The following is a 19,193-nucleotide window of genomic DNA, read 5'->3' as shown; positions in this document are numbered from 1 at the left end:
AATTATATAGAGATTTAATCTGACCAATTTATGTTTTAAAATGCATGATTCAATCAGGTAATCCAAACGTAATTTGAGAGATTTGTTAATTTGTACAGCTATTCTAGTAGAGAGTATGTGGAACTCTCTGCTAAGTTCATGGAACAGTGTGTCCTGGTTAATCAAATATTCACTTCGTTCTCTACATGAATTAATTATTCCCAGATAATTAAAATACACTGGCATACATTTGACATCAAAACTCTACTAAATATAGTTTAATTTTTCTTGGCTGATTCAGAAAATTTTCTACAGGATCATCAGTAGCATTCCCCACACCTTCCCCCCAGTCTTTCTGTAAGTACTGGTAACAGAAGATTTAAATAGGGAGTGTTTTGGCTAACATTACATTTGAACACTATATCTTTCATTTAATAAAATATAAAGATTCTAAAAATACACAATTCTTTCTTACTTGAAAATTTTTAATGATGTATATTCCGATTCTTTTTCTATGATCGTCATTAATTTTTTATTAAAAACATTTTTAGGTTTGGATTGATAACTGAAACAGTATCTGAGTAATATATGAATAAACATATAAATATGAACAGTATATGAATAAAACATCAAAGGCAAAATGAATGTAATCTCTGCATTTTCTTCAAAGTTGATAAATTCACATCTCAGAGTGTTCAACATTATTGGAAAAGGATTCAGATATTGAAAATTTATTTTCTTGTATAAATTGTTCATAGTATAAATGTTTGTGAAGTTTAATATTTAATTGTGATAGTATTTGAAATCCTATTTTTTTAAGAAAGGCATTTTTTTAGAGTAAATAATGATAAAACCTCATGATTTATTCACATACTTAAACAAGCTGAATGATAATTGACAATGTATACTGCCATATCAATCAAATCTTGGATCATTTTTTTCAGAAATGTTGACACTGAAAGGAAAGGGAATGTGAAAAATTATGTCATTAAATATTCTGAAACAGAAACAAACCAGACTGGATTTCACCAACTTTTGGAGAGGTAAATACTACCCTAAATGCAAAGGTATATTCCATTCAAGTGCCTGAATGATTATAAGACAAAATACATATGTACCTATATAAGAAAACAATTCTTAATATAGTGATTCTGGAGTTTTTAATCTGTGAAATATGTAAGCTATGAGTACATGATACCAATGCTAATTAATATGTTTTTCCCCAAAATTTCTAGGTCTGGTGATTTCCCCTAGCTCCTGAACTACAAACTCTGTAAATTATCCCCATTAAAAAATATATGTATTTCACAATTTTACAGCACTTTGGTTTGAATTTGTTTGAACTAAGGGCAGGATATTTACCTACTTTATTTTTTGATATTTACCTATTTTAAATCAATTTTTAAATGTCACTAATCTATACCTTATTTGTGAATTACATTATAATTTTTCTTTTCATCAATATTTTCCTACCCAAACAAGATTTATTCCCATAGAATTTGATAGCTGTTCAAAAGTAAAGCACCTGGTATAAACTTTTTCACAAAATATGTCTTGCTGAATATGAGAGTGTAGTTTTATAGAATTTAAGGAAAATTATGCTATCCTTTAGTAATTTAATAATTCACTTTAGATGGTTTCGAGGATCTTTTGTTGTTGTTGATTCTTCCATCTGCAAAGCTGAAGGGAGACCTAAAAGCATAACAAGACCCATTTAAAAATAATAGATATAGACCGTTTTTGTTGATATTTAAATTTGCAGGAAACATGGAGTATTGGAAAAACCAGTCCTGAGAGAACAAAGTCAGAGATAAGACTCTGCTTTTCTGGATACTCTGTAAATCCAAGCCACATGGTTATCAGTCCTAACTCTTGGTGTGAGGGTCAAAAGACTTCATTTCTAGGACCCTTGCCCCCATGTATTGGGTTGGCCGAAAAGTTTGTTTGGATTTTTCTGTAACATCTTATGGGAAGATCTGAATGAACTTTTTTGTCCAACCCAGTAACAGAGAAATCCCGAACTGCTCACTCAGTATCTCAGCCTCAGTTTCTTCCCTGTTATTCTATGATGATGCCCTCTCAGGAGGCCATATGATGTAGTAAAAGACCCAGAGAGTTTTAGGTTTGAATTTCAGCTTTTGTACTCACTAGCTTTGTGACCTTGGGCAAGGAACTTAATCTCCAGGCTCAGTTTCCTTATCTGTAAAATGGGCTTCTCAGAAAGGGTGTGAGAATTAAACAAGAGAGTAGACATGAAGTGCTTGCAGTGCATGGTACATTTTAATAATGTGTTGCTGACTTTTATGTGTCAGGTGCTTTACAGGTATTCACACATTTAATCTCTAAGATATCCCTATGAGATAAGTACTGTTACATCTCCCTTTTACTGATGGGGAAAATGAGGCTCAGAGAAGTTAAGTAACTTCTCCAAGGTTACACAGCCAATACATGAGAGGGCTAGAGTTTGAACCCAGGCAATTTGACTGCCGAGTACACATTCCTTATTAGGCACTTAAGAGCCAGTTCTTTTCTTCTCTCTCCACTGATGTTGGCTGGCACATGAGCTAGTTAGAGGAATTCAATACAGAGGAAACAGCTTATCCCATTCTCTCCAACCCACCTACATGGGCCAGTTGAATTCAGCACTATTAAAATAGGGTTTCCACAGAACTTCTTGGAAAGTTCCTGATACGAGTCTACTATTTGTACCTTGAAAATACTGTGCAATATTAAGGGTCTGGGCTAGTAACAGGTAACAACTTAGTAAACTATTTCCTATATATAAAATTTGAAGTTTTAAGAGTTATTGAAGACAGGGTAATTCTGTAGATGAAGTTAAGGAATATATGCCTGGTGGTAGCTACATCAAACTAAAGATGTGTTCTTCAGTGGCTGCTTATGTTTTGCCAGTGTAGCCAGTGCAAAGATAACTCTTCTAAAGCACAGTAGTGAATTTAGATCTGAATTTTAGCGTCTACTGTTGGATTTGCATTTCAGAAAAGAAAAGAAATATAAAAAAAATAAAATAAATAAAAAATAAAAATAAAATAAAATAGGGTTTCCGAAAAAAGAAGAAAGAAAAATCCACCAGCTTCCCCTTCACTTTACTCTCCCACTTGTCCTAAAACTGGTTACTCCCATAGTTCAAAATTCTCTGAGGAAAATGTGAGTGGGATCAGGTTATCATGATTGTAACTCTCCTTAGGTCATGCTTGGATTTGGGATGAGTAGCAGGAATTGGGTAGGGTCTTTGGGCAGCATCCAGAGAGAATTAAGCAAATCTTCTGGTTGGGGCTCAATTCTCTTACAGTTCTCCCTCCCACCCACCCCGCAATACCTCCACCCTACAATTCTTATGGATGAGAAACCCAGCCCAGTTCTCACCAGCCCATCAGCCTCCAGAGTTGTGACAGGAGAAGGAGAGACTTAATTCCCACTGGCTTATTTCCTTCTAAGACCTCTCAGAAAAATGGAGGGCCTAATTATCTGCTCAATTGCTTTTGGCCATCTAAGGTAATAAAATTAAGAAATATTTTTCATACAGCTGAGTCTTCTTGATGAGCATAAAGTCACTTCTAACTCATTTACTATAGACAGTACATTCTAATATAAAACAGCATTCTTTAGGACACGACCCATCACTCTGTTTAGCTCTACTTCCTCTTCCCCAGAATTCCACCTCTTTACCTCTACCCTAAACTGACTATATAGATTCCAGCCTCTCCACCTCCAGCCCATCTTGCACTTTTCTGACAGTTAACTTTCTAAAAAGCAGGTCTGACAACACCATACCTCTACTATAATTCCTTCAATGACTTCCTGATACTTAACGGGATAAAGGCCAGGTTCATTAGTCTGGCATCCTAAGTGCTTTCAGTTGGTTCCCATCTTCTTTACCAGCTTCATCTGGCTCTACCTCTTGTCCACAAACTCAGCTCCAGCCATATAAAACTTCTCTTAAGTCCTGACCCTACTTGGTGAACTCCTGTTTATTCATCAAGGCCCACCCCAAATGTTACTTCCTTACCTGAGTCTTCCCTGGAAGAATTCATTGTTTTTCCTCTGTGTCCTCACCTCCCTAGCCAGGTGCCTATGACAGCACCCACTAGTTCATATCACACTTCAGTTGCTGACTGGTCTCTCCCTGCTACTAGAGAAGGAGCCCTTCAGGAAACAAGGAAACTGTATCATTCATCTCAATATCCATCCACAGGGCTGGCCCAGAGCTTGTTTGGGGGAAAAAAAATCACTGTTTAATGTTTAACTTGGCAAAAATTTCCGATTTGAAAGGGAGTTAAAGAGCTATATATAGGGATCACTTCTGGTGGAGAGAGATGAGAAACTGCTGGGTGATAGATGTAACATTGGAGAGAGTAGAACTTCAACAGCAAAAGCTGAGGAAGGTGTTTCATGTAGAAGGGAGAACAAGAGAAAAGGCACACAAATAGGAAAGTGTAGGGGCATACTGAGGAGTGAAGAATAAATAATGATGTGGGTTTTTTTGTTTTTTTGATTTGTTGATCATGCTTGGTACTGTGCTAAGCACATTTCATAATCAAACCTTAATCTTCACAGCAACCTTGAAAGGTAAGAAATTTAGGCTTAGAGAGCTTAAATAATTTGCCCAGTCTTACAACTTGGAGAGGGAGAATGAGACTCAAAAGGGGGCTGCCAGTTTCCAGAGCCGAGCTCTTGACTATCCCACAGTCCTGCTGAGCTAGTTGTTCTTAATGATCCAGGCCCGTGATTTCTTTTATTTCCTCTCTTCTCTGCTGGAAACTTTGCATGTGCAAGGTCAATTTTTGTGTCTCTTATTACAGGTGCACTGAAATTTTACATTTACCTTCTGCAGCTCGGAGATTGTTCAGTGAAAAGGGGAAGGAAATCTTTGCCCTAAAAGACCTTCAAAGAGATGAACTGGTAAAGACATGAGTGTGAAACTGGAAATATTAATATATTGGTACTATTAAAAGGAAAGTGTTTTTAAATATAAGACTTCAAGCACCATTTTTTTCCTGTTATTTTTTCTCAGAATTATCCTAATTCAGCAACCATCAGAAAGTAATAAGAATAGCTAACTGTTGAGCGCTTACTATGTGTCAGGCATGATTTTCAGGGCTGTATGTAATAGAACTCATTTAATGCTCATCACAACCCCTTTTATAAATGAGGGCAGAAACTGGAGAGGACCACATTATTAACCACTTGTGGTTTCTGCCCTACTCTTTTTTTTTTTTTTTTTGCGGTACTTGGACCTCTCACTGTCGCGGCCTCTCCCTCTGCTGAGCACAGGCTCCAGACGTGCAGGCTCAGCGGCCATGGCTCACGGGCCCAGCCGCTCCGTGGTATGTGGGATCCTCCCAGACCGGGGCACAAACCCGTGTCCCCTGCATTGGCAGGTGGACTCCCAACCACTGCGCCACCAGGGAAGCCCCTGCCCTACTCTTTAAGGGGGTAGATTCTGTGTTCTTTTCGAGGCCTTCAAAATGTAGTTATTTAATGATTTCTTACTAAATGATTATTTTACCTTTTCAGAAAAAAATAATCATATCTAGTTTTTCACACACTCTATTTGGGAGGTTGGAGAAGGCTGAGAAGTGGAAGGACTTTAGCTGCCCAGCCTTTCCCCCGACTTATGGAATTTACGGTATCAGCTTGAGAAGAAAACCTGCCTTGATTGATGCCTGAAATTCTCTAAACAGAGAACCAAGCTTGTACCAAATTATCAGAACTTGACTCAGACTCTGAATGTAAAGACCCATTGAAAGAGTCTTAAACCCAAGTAACAGTGACTAATAGCAGAGGCATCATGGCAGAGTGGAGACCCTCTGTTCTTGGAGTCTGGTAGACGGTGTTGTTTTTTTTTTTTAATTTATTTATTTTTATTTTTGGCTGCGTTGGGTCTTTGTTGCTGCACTTGGGGTTTCTCTAGTTGTGGTGAGTGGGGGCTACTCTTCATTGCGGTGGGCGGGCTTCTTATTGCAGTGGCTTCTCTTGTTGCGAAGCATGGGCTCCAGGCGCGCGGGCTTCAGTAGTTGTGGCTCACGGGCTCAGTAGTTGTGGCTTGTGGGCTCTAGAGCACAGGCTCAGTAGTTGTGACCCACGGGCTTAGTTGCTCCGTGGCATGTGGAATCTTCCCGGACCAGGGCTTGAACCTGTGTCCCCTGCATTGGCAGGTGGATTCTTAACCACTGCGCCACCAGGGAAGCCCTAGACGGTGTTTTAAATTCTAATTCTATCACTGCCAAGCTTTCTGTTTGTTTGATTTTAATATTTTTGTTTTTCCTGCTGTGCTTATTCACTGTGTTATTTTAGAAAGAATTTAAGGTAGATGCATTAAAACATACGACACAAAAAGGTAAATTTAACTTAAAGATAAGTCGATGAAGTCACCAGGGCTAAGGGAATATGTGTGAAAGGAGGATGAGATGGACCCAGGAGTGATTGTTATAAGGACCTACATATTTGCTAGAAATGAATCTATCAACTGTTCTGAGCCACCAACATGAGGGTTGAAACATGAACAGTTATATGATTAAGTATATCCATGAGAGAAAAAGAACCATCTTGATCAGAAAGAAGATATTTTTGAGAAAGTTTCCCCTAGGTCCACATACAAAGTATGTATGTAATGATCAGTGAGTGGCCTTAAAAAAAGGCAACATTGAGTTTCTTTTTCTTTTTACCGAGTCTTTCTCAATATATAACTCTACTTTTTCCTCACTTCAAAGAAATATGTATTTATTTAAGGACATTTAGGAAGTACATATAAGCAAAATCAAGATGAAAAAGTATCATCCATAATTTCAGCATCTAGAAATATCCACATTAACATTTTTGTGCATATACTGCAAGTTCATTTATACCAGTGGTTGTCAGAGTTTTCTGTAAAGTGTCAGATAGTTAATATTTACAGACCATATGGTATCTATTGAAACATCAGCTCTGCCACTGTAGCACGAAAACATTCACAGATAACATGCAAATGAGTGGGCATAGCTGTATTCCAATAAAACTTTATTTACAAGAACTGACAATTGGCGAGATTTGATCCTCAGCCATAGTTTACAAACCCCCAATTTTTTTCAGTTTAACTTTTTATTTTTTTAACATCTTTATTGGAGTATAATTGCTTTACAATGTTGTGTTAGTTTCTGCTGTATAAAAAAATGAATCAGCTATATGTATACATATATCCCCATATCCCCTCCCTCTTGCGTCTCCCTCCCACCCTCCCTATCCCACCCCTCTAGCTGGTCACAAAGCACCGAGCTGATCTCCCTGTGTGATGCAGCTGCTTCCCACTAGCTATTTCATATTTAAACCCCTGATTTATACCCACTTACCTTCCCCCCATCCCTCCCTTCCTACTTTCCTTCCTTCCTTCCTTTCTTTAAAAAATCATTTTTTCTACAACTTTTTATTTTGAAATAATTAAAAATTCATAGGAAGTTGCAAAGATAGTATGCAGAAGTCTTTTTTCAGTACAAAACCCTGTAGATCCATCAAACTTGTTGCTTTTATCAATAGTTTGTGCCTTTTATCACTGAGTATTATTCCTTTTTATCACTGAGTATGGTGCCATAGTTTGTTTAACCATTCACCTATTGTAGGGTGTTTTGATTGTTTCCAGTTTGGGCTATAAAAATGCTGCTGTGAGCAATTGTATCTGGGATTAGAGACTCATTTCTTTGGTAGGTGTATGTTTCATGTGGAGAACAATCCTGATCTGTCCATTGCTCAGCAGAAGAAGCAAATCTTCCTGAGGAACTTAGCATCAGATATTTCTAAAATTCAAACTTTCTGCAGAACATGTAAGATAGAGGGTAAGCATTGGAATTATTTACTTTATATATGTACAGCCAAAAAAAAAAAAAAACAACAACTTGATGATATTGCTTTTTTTAAAAAAATCCAACTTTGTTTAAACAGGTCATATTTCACCCCTGCATCTTGCTGTTTAGCTTTAGACTAATTTTTATATTTAACAGAGTTGCATATTTTAATTCACACTGTACTTTAGATGTGCAGAGAAAACATACTTTCTTTATTTTGTCTTTAACAAATCGGGCCTTCTTTGTGAGCCCCAGGTACCCCCACCAAGGAAAACTTTAAATGTGCAGTCAGGTTTAAGTTTGTCCCATCCATTAATTTAAATAGTCCCTTTCGGGAAGGCTTTCAGATTTCTCAGTTTCCAGACTCTCACTTTAGTTCTTCTCTAGGATGGAAGGAAAGAACTTGGGGTGCAGATCCTCTTGCTTTCTGGGCCCTGCTGGCTGAAGTCCATGGCTGGGTGACAGTGTTCCATTCTTTTGTCCCAGATAATGCTTTGGGTGGTTGGTACTTCCTGCCTGCCTCAGCCTCCCCTCTGCTCCCTCTGGCCCTCTGCAGCCTGGTTGTGGTTGGGTAGCCATCTCTACAAATCCTTGCTACAGACCCTCTTGACCCCTGCTTGGCAGCCACTTCTGGAAAGCTCCCCTGCATGGCTCTTAGTAAATCCTGGGTCATGGCTGCACTTCCCAGAAACCAGATCCAGGTTCATGTGGCTATGCCACAGATTGGAGTGGTGAAGACAGCTCAAGAGGTAACTCATCACCGTGTTCTGAACCATAGGCAGTGTCCTCAGTGTTGCCTTGTCTAGCTAAGATTCCTGCAGCAAAGCCTGTAGGCAGAATCACGACACCCAGTGCTGGTTTTCTGCCTTCCTTTGTGTTCTGCCACAGATCCCCTCAGGCCCAGAAATGGTAGGTTTCCTCCAGGTCAACACTGAGATAAGCTAAATGGGAGCTAAAGGCTTTTGGAAAAGACCCTAAATCATGACAGTGTCATCTGACTTACATGGCCATTGTCTTGTGCCTGAATGTCAAAACTGTATTTGTACTTTTGCTTTCCTTTTGTAACAATTCTCATTCCTCATGGTCTTCCACCTTCCCTTAAGGCTACCCCAGGACCAGGACAAAGGTCCTATATATAGAAGAGAAAAATCATTAATATAATTTAAAACATTATCTTATTGCATATCTTGAACACTGTACATTAAGCTTTGCATGTGTCTTTTAAGGCATTGGGAACTTTCATTGAGGAGTTTGGATCCCAGAGAATGACCTAGAGGCGTACGTCTAAATAATGGAACCCATTTGAATAGTTAGAATTTATAACTAACTTATTTTTGGAAAGACCTATTTTTTTAGCACTTTTGACTAAGAATGTCTTGAGAGGAAAGAATTTACAAAAATTAAATTAAGTGAAATCCAATTTGTTAGTTTAAAGAGCAACTATCAATTATACTTAGAATGTGTTCTCTTAGACCAAATAGCTGGAAATTTTCTGCATTTTTATTTTAATACGTGTTTTCAAAATCCTAGTGCTCTGAGGTCATAACTAATATGTCCTTGCAATTTGTGCATTTCTCCTCAGCTCTTGTTTTAGAAGTCCAAAGTGACATTGTGTTGGGAGCCAAGCTTGCTGTGTGGAAACCAATTTTTGGAGAAGAGAAGCAAATTATAGAACCAGAGGAAAACCAAGTGCAAAAAAATGCTTTAACATTGGGAAATGCTTCCAGTGAAATTCTGTAAGTAATCAGTGTGGCCAGAAAGTTACCCGGTTCCTATTTGAACTCAGCTCATTAGCTCAGTAACACCACAGAGCCCATGCAGGGAACCCACGCCAAGTTTATGAAACTAATGGAAGTTGAAGAGCTAGTGTTTAATTAGTTTCCTGGCAAAAGGATAGAGCTGGAGCTTCAGTGTTCAACCACCACAACGATCTACTTTCAGTAATTTTATTATGATGTTGCTATTTTTAAAAGACTGGAATCTTAGAACTGGAGACATTTATTTGAGGAATTCATCATGTTTTTGTTTCCATAAACATGGACTTCAGGAACAATTATGCTTCTTCCTTAATGTAGGTTCAAGTTGAATGCATGTTAATATAAGTTATCATCCTGGATTGCTGAAATAGCTTTCTGATTGGTTTCTATCTCCATAATCTCCTCCTTCCAATTCAGCTTGAAGTTTCGTCTATGGACAATCTTTCTAAAACACAATCCTCTTTATACAGTTCTTCAATGGCTACCTATTGCAGACAGAAGACAATGTTTAGTCTGGAATCCCAAGCCCTCCTGACCCTGGTCCAGGCCTGTCATTAACCCTCATTTGTACCCCCATGCCCACCTCCACTCCACACTTTTTCTTTGTGCCACATGAATTCCAAGCTCCAGCTCGGCAGCTACAAGCTGTCTCTGGACTGCGGCCTACTCCACTGATGCACTGCTGCAGGCCTCTCACCACATATTCATTTCTCTCCAGCTGACGTGCCCGGCCTCCGTCTGTGGAAGGATTCTTTATCATTGAAATCAATCATGACAATGACTGTACCAGCAATGTACTTAGCAGTTCCCTCCCCTCTACTCCACCAACCACCACCAATTTGGGAATTCCATGAGGGCAAAAACTCTATCACATGTGTTCTGTGAAGACCAGGATAGCTGACTTTTGTCATCCTTTACAGAATAAATGAAGGAATCATTGAATTAGTTTCCAAATTATAAAACCAAAAATAGCAAGTCAATTACCATTGCGATAACTGAAAATTAATTTGTATACAAATTAATTTTCATTAATCATTGGTATACAAGCTGTTTTAAACAACTGTTTCTATCCTCAATTACAAGAATATTAACTTTTATGTTAGGAATCAGACTTCCTCATTTTGATGGGTAGTTCATCTGGTCCTACATCCTGACACTAACAAAGGCACCAGAAAGCCTTTTTCAGAGAGAGTGATTTGACCTATATTGTATCTTCCTCAATTGTTAAGAAAATTGGCCACAAACTTTTCTAACATTCCCTTTTGTTCTTCTTCTAAAGAAGGTATCTAGCGTCTGAGTTATTATACTGCACTTGGAAAAAAATAAATAAACAGAAAGTAAAAAAAAAGAAAGAGCATCTTTGAGAGCAAAGATTCTTGTTATTCTGATTCATAGATTTCATCAAGGCCTGAAATCCTTGAGCTAAAAGCCTTTGAGTCCACTCAAAACATAATGCAGGAGCATGGTGACTATACTTAATAATACTGCACTGCATATTTGAAAGTTGCTAAGAGAGCAGATCTTAAAAGTCTTCATTACAAGAAAAAAATTTTTGGAACTATCTGAGGGGATAGATGTTAACCAGACATATTGTGGGGATCATTTTGCAATATATACAAATATCAAATCATTATGCTGTACACCCAAAACTAATATAGTGTTATATGTCAATTATACCTCAATTAAAAAAAAAAAACATAATGCAGGAATCTCCTGCACATTCTAGGCAAGCTCCTTTGATCCAGCCTCTTCTTGAATACTCCTAGGAACAGGGAGATCACTATTTCACAAGGCAGCCCATTTTAATGTTTAAATAATAATTCAGAATACCTCTATCCTTCTATGACTCCATTGGTAAAGTAGACCCTACCCCACCTCACCCAGTTTCCATCACAATTTCCTGTTTTATTCCACTTGTGATATTCATTGTTTGTTTATTCATTTACTTCTCTACTATCTCTCTTCTTCCCACTAGAATGTAAGCTCCATGAATCCTGAGAACTTAACTGTTTTGTTCACCACTGTATCCCCAATACTTAGAACTCTGTGCCTACAATATAGTAGATGTTTAAGAAATATTAGTTAAAGGCATGAATGATTAAATAATGACTAGTTTTATGAATGAAAGAATGGACATGAATAAAGCAAGATGTATTTTTTAATGGCTGTTCTAAAATTAACTTGACTGTCCTTCATCTGCTTGGGAGCCGAGGAATATATAGATATCCCAAGTTAGAAAATCCCATCTGGATTTGGAGGAAGAATCTTGTTATGTCTAAGAATGACTTTTTTTTGGTCTGTTTCCCTCAAAGAAATGGAGTTGGTGGGAAAGCTGTGTTTTTTATTTTTAACACAAGATGGCACTGTTGTTTCTTTAACTGTTAATGAAATTTTTGTCTTCAGAAGCTGCTTGTGCTGCAACTCTGAATAAGGCTGTTGTTACCCACCAATTTCATATCCACATGTAATACTTTTGTTACATTTGAAAAGTGTATGGTCTGCTCTGCTAATGCAGGAATTGTCCCTGGAGATTTGGGTAATTCGATATTGCTTGCAGTTACATCAAATTACCGCAAGCACCTTGGTGACCACAGCCTCCCCCAGAGAACTTTATTTACACATATGCACATTTAGAGTGCTGAAGTATATTTATCCTGCCTTCAGCAGAGCAGTCCTGATATTGTGTCATGATCCCACGGCAAGTGTACCCTAAACAGTGCCTGGGGATTTGATATATTCAGATCTGCATGGTGGTTATGTTTCCGTTCACGATTTCATCTTTGTTTTTTTTGTTTGTTTGTTCGTTTTGTGGTACGCGGGGCTCTCACTGTTGTGGCCTCTCCCGTTGTGGAGCACAGGCTCCGGACGCGCAGGCTCAGTGGCCATGGCTCACGGGCCCAGCCACTCCGCGGCATGTGGGATCTTCCCGGACCCGGGGCACGAATCCGTGTCCCCTGCATCGGCATGTGGACTCTCAACCACTGCGCCACCAGGGAAGCCCAACGATTTCATCTTAATAAGAGGCCACAAGGCTGACTCAGTTATTCAAACTATGACTATTTAAGTGTTTTTGTATATTATTCTCTATCAAAACCTGGCACGTTTGTGCTGGTGCTATTTGAGTCTCTCTAGATTTTTCTATTGAAAGGAAAAGTTATTAAGATTCCTTAACATTGTCTAATGAGTAAATTTTATGAAACCTAGTAATCTAGGCTGTCTGTTCCAAGCAGAATTATGACACATTTATGGAGTAGGCAAGAGTCTCATTCCACATTTGTTATGAATTTCCAAAACTACTGAGTAGGCTTCATCTTATTTTTGAAATATAATACATGACCCCATTTTTTTCCTGAGTAAATATAACAAAGATGAATGCTGTTTATTATATGATTGAGGATTCATTTGCAGCTTTATATTAAAAAATCTAAATTGTGTATTAGTAGGATGTGAATTTGCAGTGTTAGGCACCATTATGGAAGTATGACTTCCAGATCCACCAGTATCATTCAGGATATTATCAGACTACACCTCAGAGAAAATTCTGTGAGTATAAATCAGATTTCTTAGACTTCTGTTTCCTTCTGAACCTTGATAGAGATTCACATGCAAGGGCCCATCTCCGAATGAAGGCTTGTCACACACTTCTCAGGTATGCCTGGCAGGAAACTTCTCATAACTTTGATGAAGATGACTGGCTTCCAAAGAAAATGGAAGAAGAGCTCTTTGAAAATGTGGAACCAGAGAAGAAATACAGGTAAAAAGTTGCAAGGGATTCCTGTTAGAGATTTCTACCTGGTCTTAGATTCACTCACTTAAGGGCAAAAATATTACTGAAGATTTATATTACTGTTAGTTGCTTTTTACATCAACACACACATTTTTGTGTTCCTTGTGTTTTTGACTGAAGTATTTACAAGTACTGGTGGCAAGTACCTTCTCGCTTTAGCTGTGTAATGTAATTTCTCGTTCACTGGTGTCTTTTCTATTAAAAGGTAAGCTCATCCATCTTTGCCTCCTGAGAACTTAGGACAGAGCCTGTATATTAGTTGAATGAATGTGTAAATGAACTTATGCATAAGCGTGTAAAATGCCTTGATGTCTTTAAGAAATTAGTAAAATGCAATTTCTTCCTTTTTAACTTTATTTTTTCTCTGGTCAAGGTCCAATGAAATGACAGGAATCTGTAGTACTTGGTATTATTCCATAATCTTTATACACTTACTTAATGTTATAGCAGTTTACATGAATTAAACTGTTTTGGCTCTTCAACACTTAGCATTAGTTCATGCGCATAGTAGGGACTTAATAGACATTTACAAATTAATTGCCAATGCATTGTGATTTTTAATAAGGTTTAATAAGTCTGCTTAATGCTGTAAGAGATATTTAAGTATGAGATTCCTTTGAATTAACTTATTAGCGTATCATTATTTTGGTTTATGATATCCTATGAGTTGTTAGGGAAGATTCAAAAACTTGGAGAATGGGATTCTGTTTGCCAGGGATTCTGTAGATAGAAGATAGAAATGATGATTTGAACAGAACTCCTTCATTTCTCTCTGTTCTGATTCATTGCCCTGTTCCTACCCCTACCTCTTTTTCCCTTTAAATTATCTCAAGTGAATTTTTTCTTTGCTGGTGAATTTCTCATGTTCTCTTGGATAAATATTTATTTCTAATATAAAATAAACTCAGAATTCTACTTTTTACATCAGCTTGACAATGCAAAGCAAATAACATTGCTGCTGTCCTGATGATAATGCTTCCCCATTATAAGTGTATTTGGTTCATGGCGGGTCTCTTGCCAACAGAACTTGCTATCTCCAGCACATCAGTGCACAGGACATTTTTCTGCCACTAATGGGATTTTCTTTATCTCAGCCATTCTCCAAAACAGAGTAAACTGCAGAAGGTTTGCCACCAGCAGTTTGAATACAGAGGTGGGCAAATTATATGCTATGCTTCTCCTCAGCTAGTCTTGGGGGTGCAAGGCCCCAACCTGCGTTCAGGCACGGAGGTTGTTTTGGTGAAGAAAAAAGCAGATGATAGTCATCAACATTGGAGGCACAAGGAAGACAGCAGGTAAACCCATTATATTTGGGCCTTAATATATCAAAAGGTGAATAGGAGCCTAAGAGATCCAGCATGGTCCCCACAGACCAGGCAAGGGTATATTTGAGGACTTTGGATTTTCTATTTAATGTGGCCAATAATATTTTTAACCTACTCAAGGAAGAGAAAGATAGTGAAGTCAAATGTAAGTGCTCAGTAGTCTACACACAACTCATCCACTACAGCTTCAGGTAAGAAATGTGAAATCTAGCCTACTAGGTCCATAGTTGGTTTTTGTTTTTTTTTTAAAGAAGATGTTGGGGGTAGGAGTTTATTAGTTAATTTATTTATTTTTGCTGTGTTGGGTCTTCGTTTCTGTGCGAGGGCTTTCTCTAGTTGTGGCAAGCGGGGGCCACTCTTCATCGCGGTGGACGGGCCTCTCACTATCGCGGCCTCTCTTGTTGCGGAGCACAGGCTCCAGACGCGCAGGCTCAGTAGTTGTGGCTCACGGGCCTAGTTGCCCCGCAGCATGTGGGATCCTCCCAGACCAGGGCTCGAACCCGTGTCCCCTGCATTAGCAGGCAGATTCTCAACCACTGTGCCACCAGGGAAGCCCCAGGTTCATAGTTTTAATGGGCCATTGAGGTCAAGAGAGAGCTAGACTCTCATCTAATTTATTTGTGTGATTTGAAAACATCATAAAATCAAGTAAGAATTCTAAAAAGTCCCATTTTAAAAAATTTGCAGTACTTTTCATTAACACAGTCTTCTGCACCGCCCCACATGCATGCCTTCCCTCCCTCCCCTACTTCCATCATATAACCAACTGATGTGGCTTCCACTCGCACAGTGAAATCGAATTGAATTCTTACCCTAATCAGATATATCAACCCAGTGCAATGGCTGGCCCTTGTTTGGATCTAGCTTGAAGCCCACCACTGTCAAAAAGGTTATTTCTGAGACAATCAGAAGAAATTTAAAATAGTCTGGGTACCAGATGATATGAAGGAAGTCTTGTTAATTTTGTTGGGTGTCATAATGGTTTAATGGCTATGTTTAAAAAAAGTCCTGATCACTTGGATGTATATTGCAGTATTAACAGATAAAATTAAGAGAGATCTCAGCTTTGTTTTAAAATATTCTAGCAGAGCAAAAATTTTTTAAATGGGGAGAGGGGGAGGGGATGAAACAGGCATGGCAGAATGTTGATAACTGCTGTGTCCGTGGCGGCTTCTTATACATTCCTCTCTGGTTTTGTGCATGCTTGAAATTTCTTTAACAAGAGAGATGACAACTCCTTGGTTTTTAGGTGGTTTGCTTCAAAGTCTACCGTTAGTGTTATATGGTGGGGCTCCAGGGCCCTCTTCAGTCTCTTGAAATACTACAGAAAATGTGTTTGTGTATCTGTGTAATACTTTTTTTTTCTTTTTCTGGGAAAGAGCTGTGATTTGGGGATTCTCAAAAGGTATGTGATGCAAAAGGCTTAGGGGATCGCTGCTTTGAGAGAGATTGTATAATCTTCAGCAGGCGGCAGCAGAGGGCCCAGCATGGACAGGAAAGAAGCTAGCCTTCCTCTGCTCACTGTCTGAGATTCAGAGCTGCCAGCAAGGAGCACATGCAGCCTTGTTTCAGAGACAGCTGAAAAGCCAACCTGTAGACAGACCTGGTGAATGTGTTCTTTTGCCCCATTTATCCTAGCTAAGCTGACTTTGCGACAGGGGAGCTAAGAAGCAGGCTTTTGGCCCTGTGAATGGTTTGCTTTGTGGAACCAGAATTCATTCATTTAGCTGCAGAAGATTATCAAGGGAAGTGTTTCAGGTGCTGGTGCTTTAGCAAAGAACAAAACATAAAAATTCCTGCCCACGCAGCTAGTGCTACCCCATCTCTACATTTCTGGAATTTAGAGCTGCATCTTACTGCCTTGGCTTTCTGTATTATAGTAGAGGTCCCGCTTGAGCCTAAGTTGGAATTTGAGCATGGCTGAAGGGCTATAGGGTGGACACGCATGGGGAATGAGAGAAGTGACCCAAGGCACTAGACAGCCACACTTGATAAATTTAACTCAGGAACACTTGGTCATCAGAAGAGAGAGCAAGTTCTGAGTCCCGCTCAGTGTCTGTACTGCTTTTGGTTTTCACCCTAAGTGCTGTGGGGAAATCAGGAGGACGGGAAGGCTGTTTAAGAGCAAAGGGAAGCTCGCCTAAAACTCTAGGCTTTGGAAAATCTAACCACGTGTAACACCAAAGAGGATGGTCTCTTCCGATTTCCTTCCACTTTCCAGAACGCTCTGCAATGTTGTCGTATTGAGACTTCCCCATGTCAAGCCGTAGAAGAGAGGGACAGTTGGAGGGAGATGGTGGCATTGACTGATCGCTGGCTGGAAACTGCAGAGTCCAGAGAGAAGAGGTGGAGCCGTGAGGGGGAGGAGCAGTGGGACAGGGTTCGCTCCTGACCACGTGGGTTACCGTCTAGGGACTCCCACAGACACTTGGGCACGAGAGGTTTTGCAGAAGTCTTGATGATTAGACGTGGGCATTATTCAGAGGAACGTATGTCCCATGGCAGAAATATCTGTATAGTGACCGTAATTCTGAGCTTTCTTCTACATTTTCCCTTGACATTTTGCTTTTGCTTTTTCATGTAATTGGGTGTTGAAACCCATTTGTTCTGATAAGCTGGTGAGGCCTGGAGAAACTTGGGTTACACTATGTAGCAGAAACCTATAGAAAATTCCATTTATGTGAACCATAGTCTTTTGATCTTCCGTATTTTTCCCAGGCAGTAAATTAGCATTTATTGAGGCAACTGCCCAATCAGAATTTGTGTCAATAGAGCAGAAGCCCATTAGCTCACTGCCAGCATGATGGGAGGCACCAAGGGCTATCACTGTGCCTAGAATTTTCTACCTTTAGCCCTTTCATTTAGTCCTTTGGGTCTTGAATTACTTTTTCATTTTGGCCTTCTATTTAAAACAGAGAATAACTAGGAAATCTGATATCTTAAGCAATTATCAGCAAAACTTCTTAAGGGAAATTTTGACTATGAGAACAAGGCCTAGCTGGGAGAGCACATAGTCTAGGAGAGAAATGAGCAAGGGGGCACTGGCAGGCAGTAGGAGCTTACCAAAGACACACTTACTTGGTTTCTAGCCACACAGTTTTAAAAATGGTCCAGGTCAACTTTTGAGATAAACTGGTATCTTTCTCCCATTTTCAACCCTGGCACAATCTGAATTAATCATTTGGTCTCAAAAGGGAAATATGAAAAAAATGCTCAGGGAAAAAAGTCCCCAACAAGATTCAAAATTATAAAAGGGAAAATACAGTGTCATGGAATTCAGAGCTGAAAGAGATTTTGAAAATTTTCTAGTCTTAGTCACCTGATTATAAAGCTAGGTAAACTGAGACTCAAGAAGATGAAGTGACTTGTATGCACTCGCACTGTGGGTTAGTAGAAGAGGCTATGCTGTCGTGCTGGGATATTTCTGGGACACAGAGTCAGTTCTCACACTGCCGTTCGGCACGTAGTGGGCTTTATGTAGAAATCTAAAAGCTCAGGCTTCCTGCAGAATGTAAGCACTCCTGCAATGGGCAAGTGACAATTGACAGTCCAAAAAGGAAAAGAAAAGTCAACACTATCATGGCTGAGCATGGCACTGAAGCCTGGGAGAAGATGCTACATCTATTCTAGGCAGCAAAAACAGAGAAAGCTAGGCAACTAATCTAGGCACCTCAGTAAATTGTTGCAGGAAATTTACAATCATTCATTCATCTGACTACTGCTGAGTGCCAGTAAAAATACAAGATGCAAACTATGCCACATGCTGAGGCTACGGAGATGAACAATATTGAATACCAGCTCTCGTGCTGTGCACAGACTTGATAAATGCTAAAAAGGTATTTGATAAAATTGAATACCCACTTTGGATTTAAACTGACACTTCGTTAACTAACACTAGAAGGAAGAAACACATTGTAAGGTTAATAGTGTTTGTCTTAGGAATATAAACAATGTTTCAAATTCTGTTTTAATTTTTACTATATTTTCTAGTATTTTGTAAATGCTTTACAATGAGGATATTTTGTTTTATGTTCAGAGATTTAAATTAGATATCTAGAATTTTTTGTCTTGAAAGGAAAAATACGTTACTCTTATCACAGATCTCCTCCACCCCCGCTTTCTCCCCTTTCCTCTACTCCCACATCATTAAATTTTATATTCAGGACTAGTTATATTTTCCACAGCAGGAATGCCACTGCTGGTCTGTAATGTAACTATGTTGACAGACATAAAGAACTGGCTTTTTCTATGCAGACAATATCCTTGAATGTTTGGTCTATTCTTGCTTTTAAGTGATGTACGGGAAAGAAATTGAAGGTTTTAGCTCTGTACTTTGCTTTCTTTTTTTTCAGTCAAGGAGGCTTTATTTTAGTTCCAATATAAGATAACTTAAAAATATTCAATATATACCTTGGACTTTTAGGGAATATTCATTTAGAAAAGAAGAATTTGAGGGAAAGCTATAAAAAAAATCACAACAATCGATAATAGTAGCTCATACAAAGTGCCA

General features: G+C 38.8%; 1 protein-coding gene across 1 annotated transcript in view; it reads left to right on the top strand.

Annotated features, from left to right (window-relative positions):
* DCDC1 (doublecortin domain containing 1) overlaps positions 1 to 19,193 on the top strand; it is a gene marked incomplete at its 3' end in the record, with an annotated part of 485,061 nt that overhangs the window by 422,098 nt on the left and 43,770 nt on the right. Inside the window, 7 exon segments of the mRNA XM_081241118.1 lie at positions 924 to 1,022; positions 4,800 to 4,899; positions 7,678 to 7,694; positions 7,696 to 7,805; positions 9,397 to 9,550; positions 13,167 to 13,325; positions 14,453 to 14,653. Coding sequence (XP_081097244.1) covers positions 924 to 1,022; positions 4,800 to 4,899; positions 7,678 to 7,694; positions 7,696 to 7,805; positions 9,397 to 9,550; positions 13,167 to 13,325; positions 14,453 to 14,653 — 840 coding nt within the window.

The sequence above is a fragment of the Mesoplodon bidens genome, assembly GCF_964165515.1.
Source record: "Mesoplodon bidens genome assembly, chromosome: 7".
Lineage (NCBI taxonomy): Eukaryota > Metazoa > Chordata > Mammalia > Artiodactyla > Ziphiidae > Mesoplodon > Mesoplodon bidens.
Note: the sequence above shows the minus strand (reverse complement) of the source record. Positions and strands in the feature narration are given on the sequence as shown.